Source organism: Embiotoca jacksoni, unplaced genomic scaffold (assembly GCF_022577435.1).
Source record: "Embiotoca jacksoni isolate LCO1_2020_lvr unplaced genomic scaffold, fEmbJac1.0.p SCAF_4, whole genome shotgun sequence".
NCBI classification, from domain to species: Eukaryota; Metazoa; Chordata; class Actinopteri; family Embiotocidae; genus Embiotoca; species Embiotoca jacksoni.
The window spans coordinates 21,369,272-21,396,391 of NW_027185392.1; the positions used below are offsets into that span (position 1 = coordinate 21,369,272).

A 27,120-nucleotide genomic window follows, 5' to 3' on the forward strand; every position below is an offset into this window, starting at 1 on the left:
GTTTCAATGTGGACACTCGAGATGAGTGTCGCAATTCAGTATTCGACCAAACGTGGAATATGGTCACAATCTTCTGTTCCCCAGTTAGGGTGTTGAATAATGGTTTGTGCAGAACACATGGATGTCAAAGTGAAGCTGACCTTTGACCTTTTATATCCAAAAGGATACAAAACTTCATCATTTATCCTGCTGGATATTATACCATGTGAAATTGTGATAGTGAGTGTATGAATGTTTGACTTATGGCCACAAGCATAATTTACGAGGTAACAGTGACCTTTGACCCGCAACTACCAAACTCATATTACTTCATCTTTGGGACCAACTGAACTTTTGTATCAACTTTGAAGAATTTCCCTGAAGGTGTTGAATTGATACCTTGTTTAAACCTGGAGACGGTGAATGCTTTAAGAAAGGACATTTTATTTTTATTTACATAAGTACATGTAAAATAAGCTAAAGGGTTTTTTTTGCTATTAGTTAGAGTTGTCATGGTTTCTTGTCTCGACCTTGCTGGTCTGGTATGTGTTTGAAGCGGCACTTGTCGCCATAGAAACAGCCCGTGGTCCGCCAGAAGAAGCACTCATCTCCATTTATCAGACCCCTCCGTCTGGACCTGTGTGAACAGAACCAGAACAGATCACAGACAAATGAACACGTGGTACACAAAGGCAAATAATCAGCTGCTGAAAGAGACACAGTACCCAAGAAAACATATCATTGTATGTCAGTCAGTCAGTCATTGGTTTTTGTTTTGGACAAGTACTGTGTTTTTCATGTTCCTTTTTTTCTACTGCGGAAGCACAAAATGTCAGTATTGTAATAGTAAATCATCTTTGTTTCTCTTCGGGGTCATCTGTGATCATAACACATTCTCAAAACCAAAACCTTGTGTCAGACATACTGTATGTTACATTGATATGTCCCCTAACTGACGGGTATGATGAGTGGTAAATTGGTTCTCCTTTGTTAATGGACAATGTGAAAAGCATCACACCACACAGATACTTATTAGTGAGTCCCTCAGTACCCTGCGGCAGCTGAACTTGCCGGAGTCTCCACTGTGTTGGAGCCGACGCTGGTGTTGGTCTTTTGCTGGATCCAACGATCTGGATACCTCATCACCAGCTTGGTGCTCTCCAGCTCCACCCCCTGGACAGGAAGACACAGTACAGCTGATAAAACTATATATAACCTAGTTTTGGACCAGCGAATTTACAATTTTGTACTGCGCTAGAAACTTTATTGCACGCTTGTGTCAAGTGGCTATTTTAATGGAATCAGTATGCGAGAGCAAACATGAACAGACCTATCCGAAACCCCACAGACAGGATATCCTGCACAATTAAAACAATATTTTTTTAATGTAACCTACTGATTCAATTAATCACATAAAAATCAAGATGACTCTCGTCTACTGTTGGGTTATCCACAAATGACTTGTAATGAAATTACACATAACAGGGTAAGAATTCAAAAGCGTTTTCATCTTCCCATCTGGTTTCATAATCTACACAGCCGTGCAAAGCCAGAGTGTGGCACTGCATCATTAATTCATGATTGGAAAGTAAATTAGGCGCACTCAAGGCCTCCGATGTAATTAATTTATTCACACCAAAACATCAGTGACATTTTGCAGAGCGTGGTTAATAAATGAATTGCATGAGGAGCTTTGAGTGTGTGTAATTTACTCATGCTCACTCCTTAACATCATTCTAGCACCTGATTTCATTATGTTGGGTGAGTATTGTTTGTTTCTTTGTTCACTTTGACATAATTAACAATGAAATAGCTAATATAGCTTTGATTTGAATTATCCACATTACCAATGCATCAGCTGATGATATGCAGACCCCAACGGACCGAAAACCCTCAACGCTCTAAGCTGAGACTGTTGAGGCTGCTACATCACACACACACACACACACACTCCCCCTCCAGAAATGAGCCTGTCACTCACCTGCAGCTTCTCCAGGGCTTTCGCAGCCATGTTTGCATTTTTGAAGTTGACGAAGGCACAGAAGCGTTCATGAAGAACTCTGATGCTTTCGATCTCACCATACCTGTAACCACGGAAACACAAAGCTTCTAATGTACAGTGATGCAGTGTTGCACCAATCGTAATGTATTGATGACACGACAACTAGAGGCATCAGTGCTTCTCATGTTACAACTACTTCTCAACCTACAGCTCCTACTATCACTTTTACTATCTGCACTAATACTAATTTAACATAAAGAAATATTCATATTTTTTTCGATTTAAAGCAAAAATATTTTGGGTGATACAGAAAACACTGTTTAGTCTCCACCATGTGTCTTTATCAGCACAATTTAGCAACTGTACATGTGATGCTTCACGCAATATTGTCAAGCTTTTCATGACGTTAAGGACTGGAACGTATTTTGGACAGAATTTTGGAACCAAATGAACTGAACAATATCTGAAACTGGAATCCTTTCTACCACTGCTGGCTGTACTGTTGCTAAGACTAACAATACCACAATTAGTATGACCTGTGTTTGCTGTACTTGTCTGGAAAAGCTCTTTATTGCTTTATTGTCTTCACACACACACACAAACACACATCGACTTCTTACATTTTGAAGAGATCCCAGAGGTCTTTCTCTGTAACTTCCAGTGTAATATTCCCAATCCACAGGGAGCAACAGCTTCTGGAAAATATGACAACAGGGGGGCAAAAAGAAGGCGGGGGAGGTGGGAAGGGAGAGACATGAGGAAGGAAGGAGAAGTTGAGGATGCGAATAGGAAGAGAAAAAGAAAAGAAAAGTTCACAAGAGAGGAATATGTAGAAAAGAGTGATTACTTTTTTTATTCATTGGACAGATGGTATTAGACAGACCCAAAAGCAATTTTCTTTACATTTATGTACATTTTACTTCATTTTTTTATTTTACCCACAGTGGACATGTTTTATTGAAAGATATATGCTGTATTATATTCCTGTAAAAATATAACAGGAAATTGTTTTGTTGTGTTTGACACAACTAGTAGGTTATACCGAGCATTCAAGGTCCAAAATATACTCCCCAAAACAAAGTCTTTATTTCTGAAAAATTTTAAGAGACAAGTGTGATAACGTGTATTTCATATAGTCATAAAACTTACCCACTGTGGTCCAGCTGAGATGCTTGCTTCAGTGCTAAAAGTCAGACGAAAGAGGAAAAAGATCACAAAACGTTCAAACGAGAGCATCGATGAAATGACATTAAAGTGGTTTAGTTCTGTGGTCTGCTGTGAATTGTGAATTGTGAATTGCTGTGAACATCTTTTTGGGAAGTTCATGTCATTATGTTATTTTTCACAGGACCTCCTTAATGCTGGCTTTAACCCCTTTACAGTTGACTATGTGTGCATTTTTTATTTATAGAGAACTAAATGTCTATAAGTCTCAAGTGAAAATTGCTATTCTGACTTTTTATGTTTTGATGTAAAAATGTAATATTCATGTGTTTGGTAATGCCTCTTTGTATTTAAGTCATTATGGAGCTAATTTCCTGCCAAAACAAACAAAACAAAAATGCCCAACAATCTACAAACCAATGCAGAAGGTTTGCAAATACATACACCATACCTTGGAAGTCATTTGTAAAACATGTTTTGTTTATTTGTTGACATTATGTACCGTCATGTTTCTCAGCAAGTTTCTGCTGTCAAACACTTGCTCACTGCCACATTGTAAATAGAAGTAGAACTGCAGGTGGTTCTGACCTTTGCCCTCAGGTGAGGTGATGACTGCCTGAACAGTGGTGAACTTCTCAAGCAGCAGTTTACTCTGCTCTTTCTCAAAACCCATCTCCTACAGCAAAACAAAAAGAAGCACTTTAAAATCACCACATACTGTATATGTGTCTTTTTTTTCCCCTCCGAAATGCTCTAAAAGACCATAAATCATTTGGACGGGGAAAACAGTCAGCTCTGGCCAATAGAGAAGTGAGTTGACTTCCACTTCCCCTAGGCCTGTAGTTTAGAAACTTGAACTGATGAAGTCTTGGAGAAAGCTGAGCCTTTTGGTTGCTTGTGAAGCTTCTCACCATGAGCTGCAGGACCCGGCAGGTAAAAAGTTTGCTGGAAGCTTCCTTACAGCTCTGATCCAACTTCAACACCTGCTGCAGGGCCTTCTCAGCATCAGTGTACTGCTGTAATACACACACATATGACACCAGCGAGAAATGTTACAGGGCACATATCTACACTTATGATGTTACATCACTTGAGGATGACAGATTGGAGGTCGTAAAAAGGGATTATAGTCACGTAGCTTTTGATTTTCCTGCCACTATTATACAGGATTTGCTGACCTTTAACCCCATCAAAGCACAACCCTTGCGAAAGTATCCCTTTGGCCAATCAGGAGTCAGTTGAATGGACCTCTGAGCATCGGTTAGGGCAGAAGAGTACTTCTCTAGAAACCAGTGACAGTAAGACCGATTTCCATAGAACCTGAGAGTCAAGAAGAGACAGACATGTAGAGCAATGGCAGGAGACATATTCATTGAAACTAAAGTGACTGTGAAAGAAACAGGAGAAGAAGGTGTGACTGAGCTGGAGTCAGAGTTGACAGGTGAGCTCACCTGTGGTCATTGGGGTCACAGAAGATGGCTTCTGTAAACATGTCCACAGCCTGGCTGTACTGGCCTCGGCCAAACATCTGAATGCCCTGCACTGGAGAAAGTACACACACATTTGTTCAAATCAAGTTTTTTTGCCTTCATTCCCAATCAGAGTCCTTCGAAGTCCAATTTGATACCAGTAACACGGCAGACAGGGAAAAAGACATGCCCGTCCACGACAGCAAAACGTGAGATAGCCAAGCTTTGGGCTGTCTTGGCGGGAAAGTTACACGTTTTGAAAATGGGAAACTTACACTCACGTAAATGTCGTGTGACGTGGGATCATGTGACCAAACTCCCACATCAGAGGTTTTGAGACCAAGTACAAAGGACAGTTTTTGCCTGTATTAGGAGACAGGAGGGATGGCTCCTAACACAATAAGGTTCGAGTCCAGGAGCTGACAACGTTTTTTTGTGTCTTAATATAATCTTAATTGTTATTTTTCCTAACTCCAACCATGTTTTTTGTCACAAACCCCAACCATGTGCTTATTTAGGAACTCCAACCACATATTTTGCCAAATAGATGAGTTTTCCTATAACTTGCATAGCAGTCAGTAGGTTTCATTTTCGTCCACCACACAAAAAAGTGTAACTTTCACATCCTGTTTACAAATTATTATGTTTACAATCTAAAACTTTACAACGTAAATCAAATATGAACTGAGAAACTGCGACTCCTGAAATACTCCGTATCCGCTTCAGAGAAGTTGTCATGAGCAGTGATGTGGGAATTACAATAAATTTTGGCCCAACGTATGGAATCTGATTGACTGAACTTAATTAAACAGTTTAATGATGGTATCTTGTGCATTAGAGTTATTAAAAAGCCACAAGGTAGATCTTAAAGACAGAAAATAGTAGATCCACCTGTCAGAGACTCCCCCCTCCTCTTCATTTCTTCTGTATTCTCCACCTGGAATCACAACAGACTGTTTTGTTACTGCAGTGATTTCACTGGTTTCTAAAACTTCAACAAAATAACTGGCACCAGTTGTGGTGATCCCAGAGAAAGACCTTGAAAGAGGTTCAGTCAGTGACAACAAACTGGATGATAATAATAGTGTGTGTGTGTGTGTGTGTGTGTGTGTGTGTGTGTGTGTGTGTGTGTGTGTACCTGGATGCTCCCAGCCTCGTTCTCCTTGTTCTCTCTGGAGATGTGTATTGCTCTGTTCTTCAGGCCTTTCAGTTTGATGTTGCTGGCAGCATTGGCAACAAATGCACTGCTGATATCCCACTCTGGCTCCTGAAACAGCAGGATGCAGCACAAAACATTCACATTCAAAACATTCACAAAATGTGATTATGATGGTTTGAAAAAGAAAGAAAAACCGGCCCGGACCAAATGCTGCTCTGATTTAAATAAGGGTGGATCAATAAGTTCAGAGACTGTTCTTGTTGCACGCAAAATGACTCGCAGCATCATAACGTGCACGTAACAGGAGGAAGGTATAACTTTAATGAGTTAAGGGGTACAAATTCCATCACTTGATCTCAATCAGCATCTGAGTTACACACATTTTTGAGAACGCTTGTCCGTCATTTTTCTGTGGACATTTTGTGCCAAACTGAGCACATTACCTCTTAAAATGTTTCAGGAAGCCTCTGGCAATGAAGCAATGAGCCTGAAGAGATGTTTTGAGAGATATTCGCATTTCGCATGAGGGGTGTAAGGTTACTGTCCAAAATCGGAAAAAAAGGGGCATCAGGTAAGGCACGCTGCCAGTTGGGTTTTCTGGGCCTTCGTGGGGTGGTGCACCGTGAATTTGTCCCGTACGGTCAAACAGTCAACAGAGTTTTACTGTGATATTCTAACACATGTGAAGGAAAACATTCAGAGTAAATGACCTGAACTGTGGCAAGAGGGCACTTGGGTTCTTGGGTTCTCCAAAATGACAATGTGCCCGCCTGCCATTGAAAGCGCACAGGTTTCTTACCCACAACAACACAATGGGAACTCCCTATCACTGAGCAGATTTGGCTCCTTGCTACTTCTTTCTGTTCCCATTTGACACAAACTTTGATGTGTGCTCTCAGGTCAAGTTTCAGCTGCATAGATAATTGCAGATGCACCCAGACCAGCGCTCACGGAAATGTGTGGAACTGGGGGTGCTGATTTTGGTCAACGGATAAAACTTGTAACAGTAACTCATAAGGGTTGTACCTTCCTCCTGCTCAGTGCACAACCCACGTTGATTTACTCTAGTACATAGTAAATCAATTTGGGTTGTTTCTGAACATTCATGTAAATTATCCAGGTAATATTAACTCTGAAGGGGAGTTGAATCCAAAACACTGTGCAGTCATTTTAAGTGAACGATGTCTCACTGTTAGTGTGCACAGATTTCTAAGTTATGGTCAAAGAAGTACCAGCAAGTCCTCGCAGTAGCTGTCAAAGTCAGGGTGTGTCCATACATCATAACCAGCCTACATTTACAACTTATGGCTTCAAAATGTTTTCCGAGGACTGAGTTATGTTTGTGCATGTTTGTGTGTGTGTTAGTGTGTTTGTGTGTGCCTCAAGTAGCAATGTGTAATACCTGTCCAAAACATGTACATGTATCTAGTATTGAAACACACATCTGAGAGGTCAGCGTGCAGGTTGAGTCCCTCTGGAGAGGGCAGGGCTCAGGGTCTCAGTCATGGACACTGCAGATGTGGCTGACGAGTTTGCTATGATAATATATGACCTTGCGTCACCTTGCAACAAGGACTGACATGATGCGAAGGCTGTTGCGCTGTCATTTCTGAAACCAGCACTCAGAATGTATATTGGCTGCATGGCAGTGCTGTTTTTATGGTGCTAATTAGGGGTGTGTTCATACCAAACATGTTTGGAGCACTTTATTGAAACTCTGCGGTGTCTACTTCTCTAGTTTGATTCGTTTTAGCAGAGGAGCCAACCAGAAGGCAGGTGCTACAAAGTAAGTGCACCGAGATACCTTCAAATAGAGGTCTTGGTCCTCTTCCAAGGAAAGTGTGGTGCTCTTCATTCAGCATCATTCATGTTCTTAACTGATATGAACATAAGAGATGGTAAATTATGGCAGAGTATAGACAGATCTATTAATAATTAGCTGATGTGATAAGTGCAGGAACTTTAGGTCCAAAATCTCCACACCAACAGTTTTACAAAACCTATGAGATGATTTGATTGTCCTGTAATTTAGCAGTGCAAACAAACCACATACAGTAAGTCATAGTGACATTTTACACTCTGGACGAAACAACAACAAAAAAGGGGTCCCGTGCACAGCTCAGACCCCTGGGCTTAAAAAGCTGTTTGTACTCCAGGGCAGGGTCTGATGCCCTCCTGCGTTGAACACTGGCATGATTAACGAGATCCTTGGATCATGGGGGTGTTGAAGTACCAGTCTGCACAAAAGCACTGTTCGTTTCATTTACTTCTTCCTTCGCAGCAGTTTATTGAGAGTATAAATCCATATTCACAATGAGTGAGGACAGAACGATGATATGTGTTGCACATGACGGTTTTAGCAGGATATCTTACTCTTCCAGAGCATTTTTCAGGACTGATAAAACCACCAAGTTGCTCTGGTGGCTTAAATACACGGTCTGATACTTTGTTTTATTATTATTTGAGTATGCCAGCCTGGCTTCAACCCACCTCCTCTGACGTCCTGTTGAGCAGCTGACGGTTGCTCTTGTTCTCTGATGTCACGAGGGCAGGGACTGATTCAGGGCTGCATTTCTTTCTGGGACAAGCTGCAGTCCACTGCTCGTCCTCTCTCACCTTCTCCTCCTCCTCCTCCTCCTCCTCCTCCTCGCTGTCGCTCTCTGATACTGCTACAGACGCTTCCTCTTCCTGTTACAAAATTAAAGCATTATATTAAAAACTCTATAAAAGATTAGGTCACTTGTAGCTCTTCTCCTGTGCAGTAACCAAACAACCTCAAACCATCATCTGGACTTGTATGACCCTGGTAAGCGTTTGGGATTAGGTTCCTCTTTATCTAACTGAGGACATTTTGTTGCTCTGACACAAAACAACAAGCTAACGCAAGAACCAACAAGAGAATAAGTGATGCTGGTATCGTTTTTAATTTTTCTCTGACATTCCCCTCCATACAGGGCACCACTGGCTGGCACAAGAAAGATGGCGTCCCACAAATGGCACTGAGCTCATCTAACAACTTCTTAGTTCTTCAAAGTGCTCCACAGCACCAAATGCTGTCTTTATTTTTCTATAATCTTGTTTTATAGATGTTGCTTTTTATATTCTAGCTAGTCTTATATAGCATTATAACATGAAGCAAAAGCTATCACAATTACCATTTTTAAAATGAAATACTGAGTGATTAGAATCTAAGCAGAGATCAATGGGTGCTGGTGCATCATTTGGTAAGTTGTATATGTGGTAAGACCATAAATTCATGTTTGACTGGTGCTGCACTGTTTGAATTCAATTGTAAAGCTTTATGCTCCACAGAAGAACCAAATACAACAGAACATGTTTTTAGGCATGTTCAGGCATCTCGGCTACACAGTTCTGATTTTACAGTATTTGTTATTACAAATAATTAAAAAAAAAAGATGTAGCTTTCTTCATAATGTGTAATTCTTCCATTTTCCTCTTTCTATGCATAAGAATAGAATTACGCCATCGCTGTGGTGTGCCTCCACCAACCACTCAGGTTGTGGTTTACCTCCATATATGCCCCAACTGATATAATATACGTAGGGAAGAATTAATACGTGTTCATACGCCTGAACAATAAAGCTGATTGACAGTAGAAGGCTTCAAATATGGATGTTGCTGGAAGAAGCTACATATTGTAAAACATGGATGCTTCCTGACAGCACAGAAGATCAATACAGTCAGCACAGGGGGGCTCACTGTGCCACTCCGCTGTTGCCATTAAGCATTTATGTTGGTTTTGTGAAGTTTGCTGAACATGAAAAATGAGAGAAGATGTAACGGAGGCTGGACAAAACAAGTAGAGACCTCAACTGCACGAGAACTGCCTCTGAATTATGGACATTTGCACTTTTTCATGGTATTTATAAATATTATAACAATAGCGTAAAACTTGTACAATAAAAACACACAATTTTAGTTGGTTTATAAGCAGACAGACAAACACGTACACATCCTAAACACTTGAAGATGATTAAAGACATACAAACTCTGCAAGTCTTTGCACATTAAAATAAATAAGGAAATCATAGCTCAGGAGTTCAGAAACATGCCCTTTAACACTTTATGTTTGCACCTGCTCTGAAGCATCCTCCATCTTCTCCTTTCTCTCCAGCTTCTTCCGTTCCTTCTGCCTCTGAAAGGAGAGCGTGGACACAGTGGCTGAGGGATGGCACACAGACAGGTGTGGAAGCAGATGCACAGTCAGGTTTAAAAGGTGAGGAGGCAGGTGGGTGTAGTAAAATGTATGGAAACAGTGTTTGAACACAGTTGATGTAATTAAATGAGGGTGTGGTGACGTATTAAATGGAGCAGATATTGGCCGTTTCAGTAAAAGACATGAGCAGCTCCACAGACAACATGTTTGTGTATCCTTACATTTCTAGTGTGTTATCTTAAGTGCACTCTGATGTCTATCAGACGGTTTTTGTTTTTTCACGTACTCTCCTTTTGGCTCTCCTTCGTTCAGCTTTTCTCCTTGTTCTCTCCTCATCATCCTCCTCATTGTTCAGCGTGGCCTGTTCAAGACACAGTAATGCACACATTATTTAGGCAACTGACAGATTTCTTTCAGAAGGAGCATTGAGGAACTTCTTAACTAGCCTGACCATAAATATCAGATTCAGCTTCATGAGACATAAAATGTGCTTGTTTGTGCCTTTACATGAATCCAGCATGTTTCTTAGTGTTTTTATGACAAAGTAACCGAAACTTTCAGTCTACCTGTGATGAGCTTTGATCTTTTCTTCTGTCAGTGGGATCAGGAGCTCCATCCTGAACCTCCATGTCTTCCTCACCAGACCCATCTGGACGCACAAACAAGAATATGTTCATTGCATTATACGGTAAAGAGACAAAACACAACATGGAAGACGAACATCCCTTCTGCTGCTGTCAGTTTCACTGGGAAGTTTAAACACGGCTGTTAATTTTCCATTTGGGTACAGTGTGTGTGTGTGTGTGTGTGTGTGTGTGTGTGTGTGTGTGTGTGTGTGTGTGTATGAGCTGAATGCATGACTAACTAATTTCCCATGCAAAATTTCACAGGTGTTCTGATGGCAGCTCCAGACAGGCATCAGCTAAGAAAGCAAAAGAAGGAGTGTGACTGTTCATTTGTTCTGATGTTTCTGAACGATGTAGACATTTCGTTTTATCAGTAGAAGTTTGGCTATCAGAGCAGGAGCACACCATTTAACCAAATATGTATTGACCACTATGTTTTTAACAAAAGCCAACATAGTCAAATATTGGCCATAACATACAAATATAATCCAGGGGTGTGGTGTGTTCAGGTACAGGTAGACATGTGTCCCAAACAAAGGCAGTGAATTAATGGGTCCATGTGCTATGACAGCACATAGTGATACATACATCAGCGGGAGCCCTGAGTGTTCTTAAACAAGACAAACTTTGGTTGGAAAACGTTTTTTTACATCCAGTTCATGGTATACATTTTTGGCAGCACACTCCGGTTTAATTTTCTCGTCGGTGGGACATTTTATCTGATTCATTTTACATCAAATAATAATACAATTACAAGTAGAATGAGAAAACATTGGAAAACCTTGGATAAAGGCTAAAGTTTATTGAGAAAGGAGGAATTAAATGGGCAGACTTAAGCACATATCACACATTATTATTACTTGTTTAAATGTGCTATGAAGAACTACTACAGATTCATGTAGTTCTTGGCTAAAATATTTGTAAAAAAAAAAAAAGGCACAGACAGGTTTTATTTCTAGGGCCCAGGATTTTGTGCTACACCCGGTAGCACATAAACGCAGTTTGTTAAATGTGGTTTAAGTCTGATCAGTCGGGATGTTTTACAGATATTGTCTTGGGTACCTTTAAGACCATTTAACAACCCACTCATCAAAGTGAGACCTATGAGTTGTAAAGAAAAGATTGGCGGGGTGTCTCTGTGGCCTCCAGGCAATGTGTGTTGAAAAAAGGGAAATCCATCCCCCCCTCTTACTATACAAGACGTCACCATGCCTGAAATATCTTAGTGGATCTGGACCGAAATAATGCTGAAGTACCCGGAAGCATTCTAGAAAAATCCCCCAAGAAATGTTTCCCTCTTACTCATGTTTAAATTTCAAGTGAACGTTAACACACTGACAGTAACTTTTTAAGATGGAGAGATGACACGTTTACCTTTCAGTCTTCGGTTATAAAAGAATAATAATAATAATAATAACAGCCACAATATCATAACTGGGATAGGAGTAACTTTTACATTCAGCTGATGAGCCCTCACTTTGCTGAAACAGATCAGTTACCATGCGCTCAAACAGGTCACAGCGAGAAGGAAAACAGCATGTAGTTTTTCATTTCAAGTGACTGCAAGAGGATGCATCTGTCTTACTTGCAGTAATTGACATGCTGTTGTCTATTTGCAGGGCTATCAGTTAACATGAGTTCAGCGTGGAGGATTTCAGAGGTTGTACAACTGAGAGATCCTCCAAGGGTTTATTTAAAAACATTAGACACTCGTTAAAGAATATATTAACAAAGGCCATGGAACCTAACATTTGCTAGCAGAATACATATAAATGGTGTCTACATGTGAATTAACAGTTAGGGGCTACTACTGAGGTTTGTGGGCTTCCTTAAAAACTGAAACAAACAAGGTTGCTTCCTTGTTTCTCAATTTGCTGCAATCATGATGTTCAATAGAGTAGACACATTTGTGGGGGGTTTTCCCAATTTTCTGTAAATGCAGATACAATTTCTGTTACATTTGAATGGAAACCTTTCAGCATTACATAGTTTATCTAACACTTCTTCAACTGTAAATCTCCAACTATAAACATATGTTGCTCAGGATTTTTTGAATGACTCCTTGTCAAAAGTCATCAGATTTTTTAATTCTCAAATGTAAATGTGAGAATTAAAAATCCAGAATCTATTAGTGAATCTGGCTGAATGCTAACATGTATCTCTATGACAACATATTTTACTACAATCAGTAGATTACACAGACTAAAGCAGTGATTAGCCTTGAGACTAGTTAAAGAGAAAGAGGCAAAACTGTATATAGGATCTCGATGAGGTTTTATACATTCAGCATGCTAAAAATGAAAGAGCTTTCTCTCGCTCCTTCATGATGTCTTCTTTGTTCACTTGAACTCTGCTAGAAGATCACAATGAAAACAGGGAGACGTAGGCTGTGTGATACACAGTCTGAGGAACAATGTGAGCTGCAGCACCACTGAAATTCTGATTGAAAACTTTATGACTAATGTTAACGAAGGTGGATTGAATAGTGTCAAAAAGCTGGTGCCGATGCATGTGTCTAAAATATGCAGCAGAGTGAGGTGTGGTGAAGAGTTCCAGTTGTACATGTTTTTCTGAGGTATTTCATGAGAAGGCGGGGACATGCTGAGTAAACAAAATCTGACATGCAAACCTGGACTAATTTAAATAACTGCAACTTTTAAGAACCTTCTCTCCGGAGATCAATGCCTGCCTGTTGTCCTCTTTATCTCCAACTGCTCGGTCATTTTCTCCCAGTGAAAAAGAAGAAGCATTGCAAACAAGAACAATATGTGCTGCTGAACATTGTCAAACACTTAAAAGTTATAAGGATTTGGGCACTAACATAGCAAAATCTGAATTAACTGGGGATGTAAATGACAGATTGATGCTTTGTTTTGTTCATCTCCTGCCAAATATGAACTAACTTATAGTGGATGTGTGCTCCAAAGAAACCCAGAGCAGCTCCAGAACAGTCTGAAAACAAATGTGTATTGTCTTGCCCTTGGGATAATAGTCAGGAAACAAGCTGGCAGATCAGGAGTTTAGTCAGGAAGTATTCTCCATTTCATGACACATCTTATCTTATCAACCACCTGCACAAAACACTCTGAAACTGGCTGTTCTTGCGGGGTGGAGAATTGTAAAGCTCGGGGCCAGAGACACTTTTGCCAGCCAAGTCATCCCTGCCATGTAGCCTCATCTTTACTGTGACTATTTCATTCTATTATGTTTGTAAACCATCTAAGTGTGCAAAAATCTGGCTTTAAACAACAATAACAATCTAGTTGAGATTCTGTAAACTCTGCCATCTTGCAGCTTGCGGCCAAAATAATCACATGGCATTAATTTAGTTTCAGTTTTTTATGACTGCTGTGAATATGGATATGAATGTTCAAATGTTTCCTGACACTGAAACAGTGACATCGATGATCACGGTCCCTGCGTTTGGAGCAGTGGGGAGTATTTTTTTTACTCTCTAATGTAGCCGTATGCGCACGGGTTTTGCGACAGGTTCCAGTGCTTTAATGAAATAAAACTGCTGATACAGAAAAATCTGTTGCAGGTTCAGGATAAATGTAGCTGTAGAGTGAATAGTGTATGTTCTCTGGCCAACATGTTCTCCCTTCAAACACAACATGCTGACAGATGAAAGGCGAGGGGCGAAAACTCCGTCCAGGAATAGACCGTCTGTTCAGAAACCTTTGGAGTGAGCAGTAACGGGATCTGTTTGGCATTAAGTCACAACACCGCCTGACGAAAGGCAGGCAAAAAGTTGAAATGACTGCAGAGGGAAAGGGTTTTGGATAATCATGCATACTTAGGCGATGTGAAATTACAGGTTGGAAACTGAAACACGTTCCCCATCAGCACGACATGAAGATCACGCGCAGGAAGACGGCCTATAGACGACTCCACAGGCTGATTTACAGTACAGTGTGTTGTGCTGCTCTTCATGCACGCTTTTAGAAGAGCAACATCTTTACAGTGTCTTAATATAATGAGTTTTTAATACATCTGTGTGGCTACATCAGCATTTATTTCGTCCTTAAATGAGGTCATTACTGTGCAGATAATTTTCGTATTATCATTACTATTACTATGATTGAAAAATACAGCAATTCAAAGATACCAATCCTATTGTAAGCAGCAGCAGATATGATGGCATGTTACTAAGAGGAGGTTGTGTGTGCAGTGAAGTTGGTGTGAGGGCAATCTGTGCCCTCCGTGCTTCAGCAGATAAATGGTTCTATATGTTTCCAGGCAGGTGAACAGCCAGCAGAGTTTTCATTCAGAGATTTAGCACTCTGCTGCATTCACACTCTTTTTAAATATTTCTCATACAACTAAACAGTAGGTTGCAACTTTAGCGAGAAAAAGGATTGTAATCGACTACGATAGCTAAAAAATGAATTTGGTTATATTGCCGCAACAATGGCATTTTGTTGGGCTCACGACGACAGATGTTTGGGTGACTCCTGTGTTTCATTACTCAATAGTCTCCAGCACTCAGAGACACACACATACAAGTAAACACATGTAAAAAAATATATAATATATTATAAAAAATCACAAGTGTTCTAAGCTGGTAAGAGCAGGAGGTTTTGCTGAAGTAAGCAGCAAATACCAGGATCTTTATTCTGAGTATTCCCGTTCTTCAGGTAGGAACACGTGGACTCCAGAGCTAATTCACCGAACACAAGGGGAATGTTTGGTCTCATATTTTTCATATCAACGGACAATGTTTAATTGTTTCTTGCTTTTTGCAGTCTGTCTGTGTACTATGTCAGATTTTAGTTTCCAAAAATGCACCAACTGTGTGTTGATGTGTTTGTGTGTAACACACCTCGTGACATGTCTTAAAATTTGCCACGTGTCCACAGCGTCCACAGCTTTCCTGAGAACTCTTGGGTTCAAAAAAAGGCAACACGTCGTATCTAACATCTCAGTAAAAAAGATTTGATCTCTACTCTTTGATTTTAACTACAAACAGGCTGAGGGGGAGAGCATGTGTTACTGTTTGAACTGAAAACCACATGCAGTGAAATCTGCTTCTCCGACAGGGTAGCATTGAAGGAAAACTTCAGTATTTGTCAACCTGGACTCTGTTTTAGTTTTAGGTCAAAGTGACTAATGGAGACAACCATTATTTAACTCCGTCCAGTACTGAGCTTTAGCCTGGAGCTGCCCCATCAATCCATGTCTACTAAAAGTACTTGTTTCTGCCATTGACAGGCTCAGATTCTCAATATAATTTTCTGGGTATGTTACGAAAAGGATCACTGACCAGGGACAGAAGTCTCGTTCTGAAATCACAAGACGTGATGTCGGAGGACAACAGTTGAAACTTGAGAGTTAAAGAGAAACGTGTCGGGAAGAGATTGTTGTGTTAGAGCAATATACATGTTTAATGGTTTACACATTTCTGATATTGTGTAGACAAAATGTTCCACAGCTTTTATAGATTATGTCTGTTCGATAATGACATACTGAAGTTGTAGCTAGTCGCTTTACAAATAGATGCTCACACTACTGTCCAAACACTACATACAGTAGCTGACTAATGTATCTCAGTCACCTTTTTGACCGGGATAACATCAACTTTATTGTCAATCGGTGGATTGACAATAATAAGAGAGATCAAAATAGTGTTTCTCACAGTCCCACGGTGTGCAAAAATAAAAGATAAAACAAGAAAAGTATAAATATGTAACAATAAAAACAATAAAACAGACAACAACCACAGTGATGCTTAACTGCAATATATATAAGTACAATGTGGTGAAAATCCGGGCCCATAGTGGAAAGACTGTACCTCAGTCTATTTTTATGAAGTGCTGGAGCTGGATATGGGTGTGCTTTGTGTGATGAAAGGAGAGGGGTGACAGTGGGGGACAATGTTCAGACTTTAGGGGGGGAGAGGGGAGAGTTCAGCAGGGTTCTCTTGAAGTCTATAACAATCCCCTTTGTTTTGTCACGTTGAGGTAGATTTTTATCCCTGCACCACGTGGTCGGTTCACCTCATTCCTGTAGTTTGCCTCATCGTTGTTGCGATGCGTTGTTGTTGAGACCCGCCACAGTTGTGTCATCCGCGAACTTTACGATGTGATTGGTGCTATACAGTGGTGCACAGTCATGGATAGCAAGGTGAAGAGCAGGGGGCTGAGCACACCTCCTTGGTAAGCCTCCGTGCTCAGTCTGATGGTTCCTGATGTATTGTTTCCAACCTGCACTGCTTGTGGTCTCCGGACTCTGTTTTTCCCTTTCTGTGTTCCCCCTCCTTTCCCTGCTCGTTGTCCTGTGTTCTTGTGTTTGCCCTTGTTTGGTCGTTGTCCTGTCCGTCTGTGTCTGTGTGGGCTCAGTCACCTTCTGTAGGCTCCTCCCTGGATCACTCCCCTGGATGGCTGGTGCAGCTGTTCAACACCATCTGTGTCGCTGTCACAGAGTTTGGAGGTCTACTCTCCCGACCAGAAAGTGTGGCTCTCCACCAGAGACATCCCACTCCGGACCAAATCCCATAAAATCTCTCCCCGCTACATTGGTCCATTTCCTGTCATTGAAATCATTAATCCTGTCTCAGTAAAGCTCAAGCTCCCCAGCCCCATGAAGATCCTCCCTATGTTCCACGTCTCCCTCCTGAAACCTGTTACCACCAGTACTCTTGCCAAGTCCGCCAAGACTGCACTCACCTCATCGAACCTTGGATCCTCTGGACTACTGGCTCCAGGCCTGATGGTACTCACCTACACTCATCTGGCCACCTGCATTCACCAACCTTGCCCTCGAGTCTGTCCCTGCTCAGCAGTAACCCTGGTGGCCACCCTGCAAACAGAATTCCCAGCTGGATTCCCCCCCTGAGGACTCAGCCACTGACTCACTGCTGCCCCGCAGCCTCTGCTCGATCACGCTAGTGGGGAGCTTTGAACAGGACCTGGACTGTTCGAACATTCTGTCCGTCCGTCCCTGGACATTAACCACACCACCATCCGTTTTTCAATAAACCTGGTTTTATCATTCAACTTTGTGTTCTGCTGTTGGGTCCGTTTCCTGATCCACCCCTAACACAATTACAGAGAGAAGAGCTCAGGACCAGTCGGGCCAGTTTCCATATTAACTGCTGAGGGATGATGGTGTTGAATGCTGAACCAAAGTCTATGAACAACATTCTCACGTAGGAGTCACTAGTGTCCAGGTGGGTGCCGGCTGAGTGGAGGGAACAGGTATGAAATTGTTGAGGTTGTTGAGCAGAGAGGTGTCACTGTCACAGGTCTGTGGTGAGGGTTTGTAGTCTGTGATGGTCTTGATGTCCCGCCACAGGCTCCATATGTCTCTGCCGTCTCTGAAATGGCAGGTAATCTTTTTGGTGTATTGATGTTTCGCTTTCCTGATTCCACGGGACAGGTTGGCTCCCTGCTGTTCTCAGGCCGCCTGCATCCCGGCTCTGGAGGCGGCGTTCCGGATCCTCAGCAGCCTGTCGAACTGCCCGTCGGCCATGGTTTCTGGTGAGACTACGTGGTGATGGTTTTCATGTGGGTCACATCATCAGTGCATTTGGTGATGTAGGCAGTAACAGTCTCTGTGTATTCCTGGATGTTTGTGTGGTTGTTGTAGGTGGCCGCCTGCTTAAAACATGTCCCAGTCTGTGGTGTCAAAGAGTCTTGAAGTGCAGCGGTACCATTTTCTGGCCACACCCGTACCTGCTTCTGAGCTGGTCTGGTGATTTTAACCCTCAGTCTATATGCTGGTTTTAGCATAACGGTGATGTGGTCAGAGAGGCCGAGGTGCTGGAGGGGTGGAGCCTTGTATGCTGCTTTAAAGGTTGTGTAGACCAGGTCCAGTGTGTTATTTCCCCTTGTTGGAAAATTGGGACACTGCTCGATCAAGTGGTCTCTCATTTTCACAGTTTAATCACCAAAAGAACATATTTATTAAACTGTAATTACTTTCAGTAAATATGTTTGTTCACTTCTAATGATCTCTCCATATTAAAATAAAGGTTGGCACCGAATAGAAACAACACAGTCATACAACACCCACCACTCTGAGTTTATCTAGATGTAATGTTCTCACCCACAGTTTAGTCTTTGCTTCTGTTATTGTAACTGAGCACTTTCTGTAACTCATGTATGACACAGATCTTCATGGAAAGTGAAGGAATTCTGTCCCCCAGGCGGCTGGAAGAGTTTTAATGTAACAAATTAAAAAAAAAAAAAAAAACAGCAAGAGTGAATGGAAGCACTTCAGAACACAGGGAAGCCTCTTCCTCATAAAAAAAAAACTTCTAGATTAGAGGGCACTACTCGGATGTCCTGCAGTTTGTTTTTTCACACAGATTACACATCTACTAACATCCATTATTGTAAATGTTAGTACATGACAGCCTAAATATAGCCAAACTATAACTAGCACACATGTAATTTTGCTTTGAAGATTAATGCAATGTTTTATAAAAGTCACACTAGCGGAGGTCTTTGTTCTGCAGGAAACGCAGATGTAGGCCTGAATGGTTCAAACTTAAATTAACATTAATTGGCCATTCCTTAATAATATAATATAATTTATACATATTTAAAAGTTTGACATTTTAACACTAGTACATTATATTATATATGTGTATATATATATATATATATATATATATAATTATATGTCATTTATATATAACATATATATATATATAATTATATATTTTTAATATATATATTTAATAGAATAGTGTTAAAATATCAAACTTTTAAATTCCATTTTAGATCCTAATTATTTTAAATGTGGTAGCTCTGTACATGTTTTCTGAGGTGGTATGTTTAGAGTGGTGCAAAACTGCTCTCCATTTTTTCAGACAAAAACACAAGTCAGCAATTTTTCACTCAAAATTGAAACTCGAGAAATAATGTGAAAGTCTGTAGTCTAGTCAACACAGCAATGAAATCAACACTCTTTCTCTTCTCTCATTACCAAAATCATTTCCAGGAAAACAAAACTGAAGGTGAATGAATGAGAACTGGATCAAGCTGCTTCTCTGGCCTGTGCACTGATAATAAAAAAAAATCCCCCGCACACATAGACACAGCCAAAGACTCACAAACACAAACATACAAGAACATGAAACACACACATGAAAGCATGTAGGAGCAAAGTGAAGTGCTCTTCCTCTGAGTCATCACCAGTTACCGAAGCAACCGAGAATCCTCGAGTGTGTTGAGATCAAATGAGGTCACCTGATGTCTGCTCAGGCTCTGCATTTAAAAGAAAAACTGCACATTTACTTTTATACTTCTGATTTACTTTACTAGAATTATACAGTGTTAAGACCAGCATTAATCATGATTACTGATTTTACCAAATACATTTTTCTTTCAGTCTTATTCATCTTATCTTGAGCTTTCATCTGCGTCTCAAAGTCTTCAGGAGACCAAATCCCATTTGCTTAGCGGGATTTGATATAATTGGTATGATAAATGCAAGGAAACTGGTGTTTGTGTTGTTTTAAAAGGGAAGAAACTAAACTCCGCTCACTGATGAAGAGTGTGAGATGTGGCCGAAAGCTTGCAAGCACACTTTGAGTCAAGACTGCCAAAGAAAAAAACTAAAATCAGGAAATATATCCATGCACCTAATTGATTTAAAAGTAAATAAATACAAAGACTGTAAAGTGAGAGGAACGACGTACCAGAGTGACAGTCGAAGACACGAGGTGTGATGAACACGGTAAGAAACTCATACTGATGTGAAATAAACTGAATTTATTGTCCAGGGGAAAAAGATGACAGGAAGAGAAAATTGTGTTCGACATAAAAGTGTTTGTTTCGCCTGAAATATGTCCGGTGGCCACAATTTGAAAGATTTTCTATTGTTTCTTAGGATAAGGTAGGATGTTACTGACATATTTCTACCAATTTTTTTGTTTGGCTTTCAGTACATTTTTTATTTTTTTTTATTTAACCTTTTTTTAACCAGGAGAGTCCCATTGAGATTAAAAATCTCTTTTTCAAGGGAGACACATAGTTACAGACAGAAGAACACAGAATGAGACAAGTTAAAAGAAACTAAAAGTTAAGAGTCAGTTACGTAACCTGGTTAATTTAAAAACATTGACCTTTTTGGGAACCTGCCTCTATTTCTTTCATTTTAGATTTAAAAGCAGCAAGTGGTATCAGTTCTTTGAGTTTTAAATCATTCTGCAACATATTCCATGATGAGGGTGCAGACAAAAGCCCCTTTTCCCATTTCCGTTCTGGCATTTGGGACAGCGAGCATAAAGAAGTCCTGAGAACGAAAGGAGTATTGTCCGGCACTTTTCTGCATGATGAAGACACACAGATAGTTTGGGAGCAGACCAAGGATTGCCTTATAAATGAAGGTATACCAATGACAGAGCCTACGGGTGACCAAAGCAGGCCATCCTACCTGAGAGTATAACTCACAGTGGTGAGTCAGAGCTTTACAATTGGTAATGAACCGCAGTGAAGCATGGTAAGCTATGTCCACCATACGAAGACAGTTAGCAGAAGCATGCATATATCGAAGATCAACATAGTCCAACACAGGTAAAAAAAAAAAAAAAGTAGCAGCAACTAACTAGTCGCTTTTTTTTTACATTAATTGAAAAACAGCTTATTTCGAAAATAAAAACCCAGTTTTAACCTCAACCTTTTTCACCAGGTACTGCACATGTGGCTAAAAAGTGAGGGAGTCATCAATCAAAATACCCAGATATTTATAAGAGTCAACAACCTCTATTTCACTTCCTTCAAGAGTGACCACCGAAGGGATATTCTGTGGCCTACTCTGAGAGTTTGAAAACAATATAAGTTTTGTCTTATCTGCATTTAGAACAAGTTTCAGTTGAAAAGGGGTATTTTGAACAACATTAAAAGCATTTTGCAAGAGATCAATTGCCTGCACAAGAGTTGACGCACAGCAATATATCACAGTGTCATCAGCATAGAAGTGAAAGTTAGCGTCCAACACATTTTGGCCCAGATTATTTATATAAACAGTAAATAAAAGTGGACCTAATACAGAGCCTTGTGGCACACCTTTGCAGACGGTTGCAATATCAGAGCATAGGCCATCATATCTGATGCACTGAGACCTATTTTCAAGATAGCTCGTGAACCAAGCGACCGCTTGCTCCGAGAGCCCTGAGTTGAGGAGCCTTAAAACATCATGGTCAACTGTGTCAAATGCTTTAGACAGATCGATAAACAGGGACGCACAATGTTGCTTCTTGTCAAGAGCAACAGAATTGTCATTTACCACTTGCAGTGCAGCTGTAATAGTGCTATGTTTTTTCCTAAAGCCTGACTGATAGGTTGATAAAATGGCATTGGTGTGTAAGAACTCCTTAAATTGTTTGCTCACAAGAGCTTCAATAATTTTAGCAAGTACAGATAAATTAGATATTGGCCTATAGTTATTTAAAATAGCTGGGTCACCACCTTTAAACAATGGGAGAACAAAGGCAAATATCCATTCCCTTGGTATTTCCTTATTTTTCATTGTCAGATTAAAAAGATATGCAAGAGGCTCTGCAACAAAATCAGCAGCCAATTTAAAAAAAAAAAAAAAAAAAAAAAAAAAAAAAAAAGGGTCTATACAGTCAGGCCCTGAAGGGTTCCTATGATCTAAGCTTTTTAGGGCTTTATGAACTTCTTGCACAGAAAATGGGATAAAATAAAAAGGCTGGCCAGTATAAACTGGAACGCCAGTACAGGGTTTCACAGACCTTGGACAACAAGAGGCAAACAGAGAGCCAGACGATATGAAGTGTTTGTTAAAACAATTCAATATCTCTGTTTTGTCATGAACAGCGACAGAACCCTTCATAATAAAAGCAGGTAAAGCTTGTGAGTTATTGATCACAGAGAGGGATTTTATAGTTTTCCAAAAATCTCCTCGGATTATTTACATTTTCAGCAGTAACAGACAAATAATAATCAAATTTTGCTTTCTTGATAAAAGAGGAACATTTGTTTCTTAGTTGCCTAAACACAAGCCAGTCAGTGGCAGAACCTGTTGTTCTTGCCTTAGCCCAAGCCAGGTTTCACTCATGAATACTGTCTGCTAGATCAGAGGAGAACCAAAGGTTGTCACCTCCCTGTACTCTGTATCTCCTGAAAGGGGTGTGTGTATTTATGATTTGTGTAAAACCATCATTAAAAAAAAAGAGCAGGATGTCTCCACATCAGGGATCAGCTCTATCCTTCTCCAATTAAAATTAAACAAATCATGATAAAAACCCTTGTTCATTAACATGTTTAAGATTCCTCTTACGAATGATACGTGGTTTTAATTTAGGGATTTTAGTGTTCCTGTTAGCAGTAACAACACAATGATCACTTAGGTCATTGCAGAAAACACCAACAGTGTTTTATATATATATATATATATATACATATATATATATATATATATATATATATATGTACATGTTACCCAACATACCGCACAACTACTAACTAAGACTACTGATGTTATAAGAAGTGGCTTTTCAGATAAATTGTTTAATATATTAAAATATCATACTGTATCTGAGTATACAGTAGAAACAGATTTTTCATGCCAATACAGATTATTGATATTTCTAGAGTTTTTAAAAATATATTTCTTTACACATCAGGGTTCGGTTGCCCATCCTTTTTGTTTTAAACATTTTTGACCAAGAAATATTTGGGGCGAGACATTTCACAGCTAAAAAAAAAAAAAAAAAAAAAAAGGCTTCACAACTATCTGTTAGACAAACAAAAGTTCGGGATCAGTTGATTGACAGTGAAAACAACAATCACAGCAGCATAGATTTAAGAATGTGCTTCCTTCTGGCTGATCCAATCTAACTCGACTCCTGTTCTCGCTTGCTGCTTTTCTGGCAGTGACAAGTTTAAGTAAGTTTATACAAACTTACTTAATGTTGGCCTGTCTCCCAAACGTTCACAATGAGAACAGTCAGATAGGGAACCAGCATGCTTTTAAAAGTCATATCTTACCCAACCAGTACTAAATGCAGGCTGGCAGCGGTAAGCTAATGTTTCCTGTTGATGAGCATCAGCAAAAATATGGAATTCATTGCAGATCAAATTGTTTGGCCGAATGCAGCAACTTCCTGTATTTGTTTCAAATTAAGAGCCCTCCAGCTTTCTATAGACAATCCAGACATATACAAGGTTTTAAACTCCACAAGTCACTCTAATAATTGAGATGGTTATCCCCTTGATTAAATACATTTCTGTTGTAAACATCAGCAATATCTCTTCGTATCTTTTATTCACTGCAGAGATTCTGAATGTAATACTTAATGTTTTGCTAAAACTCAAATGTAAACATGTGATTCAGGGAAGTACTCCTAAAAAAACAAGAAACAAGGTTTATGCAATACTAACTGGTTTGGCTGTGATATAAATAAAGCTTTAATTCAACCGTTGTTACTTGGATACCAGCGTTATTTTCACTCAGGGTTAACCATAGACTTAAAGCTGCAGTTGTGGTCAAACCAGTTTCTGTACATTCTTGCATGGTTGGTGCACGACTCCTTTGCCATTCAAATTTTTTTGGTTGGGTTAATGACATGTTGCCAGCTCAGTCTATATTAAACACAAACACAAGTTATCTCTGTTCACATTCTATTTCGTTGCTGTTTCAGCTGTAGCCCTTTATTTTTTACACACACTAAAGTGCTATAAAAAAATAAAGGGCTAAAAAAGGAACTGTGTGGCATCCAAAATTACAATTTGAGAGTAAATGCATTGTAAGAAATGCAGACCTTCTTTATTAGTTTCCATTTATAGTTTAGCCCTTGAGTTTGTTGGATATAGATTTTGCCCAGCAGCTTAACTTCAGGAAAAGCATTCACTAAAATTAGCACATGGCTCAGTCAAGGTCTGCAGTGAAGAGATCATGTCTCAAAATGTCATTTGTTTTCCTTTTCAGCCACTTCACCACTGATATAGTTGACTTTCCCAGTAGTGATTATGACTTATGACTGTTCATGTGAGCACTATTCAAGAGCCAGAACCAATTCAGTACACATATGACCGAAATTAGTGATGCACCAGTCCTGTTTCACTCATTTGACTTTTCATTGGTCACACCGGGCATGTAGCAGGTCTGGGGATGCCGATATTGGCCTGATTACAAACATATTCTTTCTGAGTTTTCATGCAGTTTTAAGATGTTTCTGTGTCGTGAACCCGTCCGATATTAGAGCAGACACACGGAGAAAGAGGTGGTCGGGTATCGGGATGTGTTTTGAGTTGTGGAGGCTGGCAGCTCAGCTGTCTGTAGGAGGGTTAAGACTGTTTAAACAAACGCACTGGCTGGCACACGCTAGTGTGCGGGACATCTTACTGCGTGGCGTCATTTCATTTCGGCGTCCGTGTTAATGACTCAGCTGTGTCTGATGCCTCGTGTGTGCGTCGCGTCATTTATTAAATCGATTTTTGAAGCGAGCCGGGCTTGCTTGTCCCAGCTTGTCCTGGTTAAAATATACAGGTCTGTGATCACATTATTACTGTATGATCATAGCAGAAACACAGTGTAGACTTCAAATATATCATTCAGACACCCCACCAGGTGTGGAGGGAGGGAGGGAGGGGGAGGAGGGAGGGGGGGGATCTCCACTGCTCTCCTTCTCTCTCTCTCTCTCTCTCTCTCTCTCTCTCTCTCTCTCTCTCTCTCTCTCTCTCTGTATCTCTCCTCTGTGTAGGTGTGAGTACTTGTGTGTGTGTCTGTGTGTCTAATAATGTAAACAATAATAATATCAAGTAATATAAATATAAACCACCTGCCTGCTTTTTGGTTAAAACTCATCACTTGTCTTCTATAAAAAAAAAAAAAAAAAGTTATACTATATTAAAGGCCATTATCAAAGAGAAACTCATTGAATGGAAGGACCTGCAGCCGGTGTGGACCGGGCCTTATGTTGGTAACTACAAGTTGAGGAGGACAGGCCGTTTTGTTGACGGGCATTTAGACGTTTTTTTGTTTTTTTTTTACAGTTTAAGGCACCAATAGTGTTTTAGCTGCAGTGTGCAGGTGAATAACTAACTGGCTAACAGTAAGCTGGAGTGAGAGAGTTCGCTGTGGAACTCCTTAAAAACATAAATGAAGAGGAGCTGCGGGACAAAACTCTGCAGGTACAGCTGGCAAATAAGTCTGAAGTCGATGAAGCACCAAGCAAATGAATCAATGGCCAGACAAAGTGTTGGGCGTGCACAGCAAACAGCAGCCCTCACCTTAACAGATGAAGCTAAAGATGCTTCTCATCAGATTTGTACAAGGCGTTGGTTTTAGAGGTTAGGTGGCTTTTATTGAGCCAAAGTTTACAGAGCAAGTCTTTCTGTCTCTTTGTGTGTGTGTTTGTGTGTGTTTGTGTGTTTTGGCTTGTCATGCCCAACCCTAGTAGCAGCAGTCTGTGGCCAAATCTGAGCCCGGGGACATTTGTAGCATGTCTCGCTTTCTCTGCCCTTGTTTCCTTTCTATCTAGACACTGTTAAATAAGGGCCAAATATCAGGCCACAAAAACAATATGTCTGTAGATATCACCACACTAAACTTATTTGAAAATGTTTTATGTCATCCACACTTCACTGTTAGGCCACAGTGTGACTTAATGTCCTTAAATCATGGTGGAAACATTGCATTGCCTAACTGCCATGAAAATGATCTGAATATGAATCGATCGTGTCATAGCTGAAAACAAACTTCAGCTCCGGTAATGACTGGCTCCAAAAACAATATCGTACTCTTGATGGCCTTTTTCTTTTTGATATTTCAGAACCCAACAGAAATGAATAACAGTCAGGGATATTTACTGGGATAGTTTTTTTCCATCCAAGATATTTGAAACTATTTGAAAATATATAAACTCAGTAGGCTATAATAAAAACTAAAAATACACATTTTAATATTGTTTAATTAGACATGATTCAAAAACCATATATAAAAAAAAAAAAAGGGCCAAAATATCATTGATATCCATTCATGTTAGCTGTTTTATTGGTAGTTGGCTTTGTTTCAGTTTCCAATACAGGAGCCTTTATTTGATATATTTCATGTTTTATGTGTTTGGAACATATTAAAGGTTATTACATCTTTAGGATTTCAGATGGGAGTTACTTTTGCTAGCAGAACTTGGAAGATTTTTGACATGATAAAGTTTTGGATAAAAAAAAAATCGAGGATAAACTCCACGCGTCATCCAAGCGTCACCGGCTCATCTGATTAAAAAGGCAAAAGTTGGGAAAAGTTTGACTCACCGCGTCCTAAGCCGAACAGCCGGCAGATATCTCTGGTGAACTTCATCAGGTTTTACTATCCAGACATTATCGGCCAGAACGCACAGCATCAACTTTCTACTGGACAAAAGGACCCGTTTTCCGCCTTCGTTTAGCGACTCCAACTCCCCGGTGGGACTCCCGGTTAATGTGAAATATCGCCCGTTGATGCTCCTCCGCCTGTCCGGTCACCGATGTCACGCAAACTGTCGTTAAATCCAACTGTTGGTTATCGCTTTCAACAATAAAACCATTGACAGAATTTGAGCACTTCCGGCTGTGACCGTCAAAATAAAA

General features: G+C 40.1%; 1 protein-coding gene across 2 annotated transcripts; it reads right to left on the reverse strand.

Annotated features, from left to right (window-relative positions):
• Window positions 1–488: 488 nt before the first annotated feature.
• Window positions 489–27,066, reverse strand: LOC138209465 (stress-induced-phosphoprotein 1-like). Of its 2 annotated transcripts, none has more exons than XM_069168062.1 (16): window positions 26,806–27,066; window positions 10,517–10,599; window positions 10,237–10,311; window positions 9,870–9,929; window positions 8,264–8,461; window positions 5,753–5,881; window positions 5,506–5,551; window positions 4,597–4,687; window positions 4,324–4,465; window positions 4,057–4,161; window positions 3,734–3,821; window positions 3,131–3,164; window positions 2,602–2,676; window positions 1,961–2,063; window positions 1,051–1,152; window positions 489–616 (listed from the first exon to the last, which is right to left on the reverse strand). In XM_069168062.1, exons 1-16 carry the CDS (start codon window positions 26,849–26,851, stop codon window positions 584–586), a joined length of 1,410 nt encoding a protein of 469 aa, XP_069024163.1. In that variant the 5' UTR covers window positions 26,852–27,066; the 3' UTR covers window positions 489–583. The 2 variants fall into 2 exon arrangements, with proteins under 2 accessions (XP_069024163.1, XP_069024162.1); XM_069168061.1 differs by having other exon boundaries at window positions 490–616; window positions 1,031–1,152.
• Between the last annotated feature and the right edge of the window lie 54 nt (window positions 27,067–27,120).

Bases quoted from the DNA above. Each gene is read 5' to 3' on its own strand.
- LOC138209465 (XM_069168061.1), bottom strand. From the start codon at position 26,851: ATGAAGTTCACCAGAGATATCTGCCGGCTGTTCGGCTTAGGACGCG. The intron at 10,600-26,805 runs GTGAGTCAAACT...TTGTGCGTCCAG, and splicing joins GCTGTTCGGCTTAGGACGCG to ATGGGTCTGGTGAGGAAGAC. The intron at 617-1,030 runs GTACTGAGGGAC...CTGTTCACACAG, and splicing joins GCAAGTTCAGCTGCCGCAGG to GTCCAGACGGAGGGGTCTGA.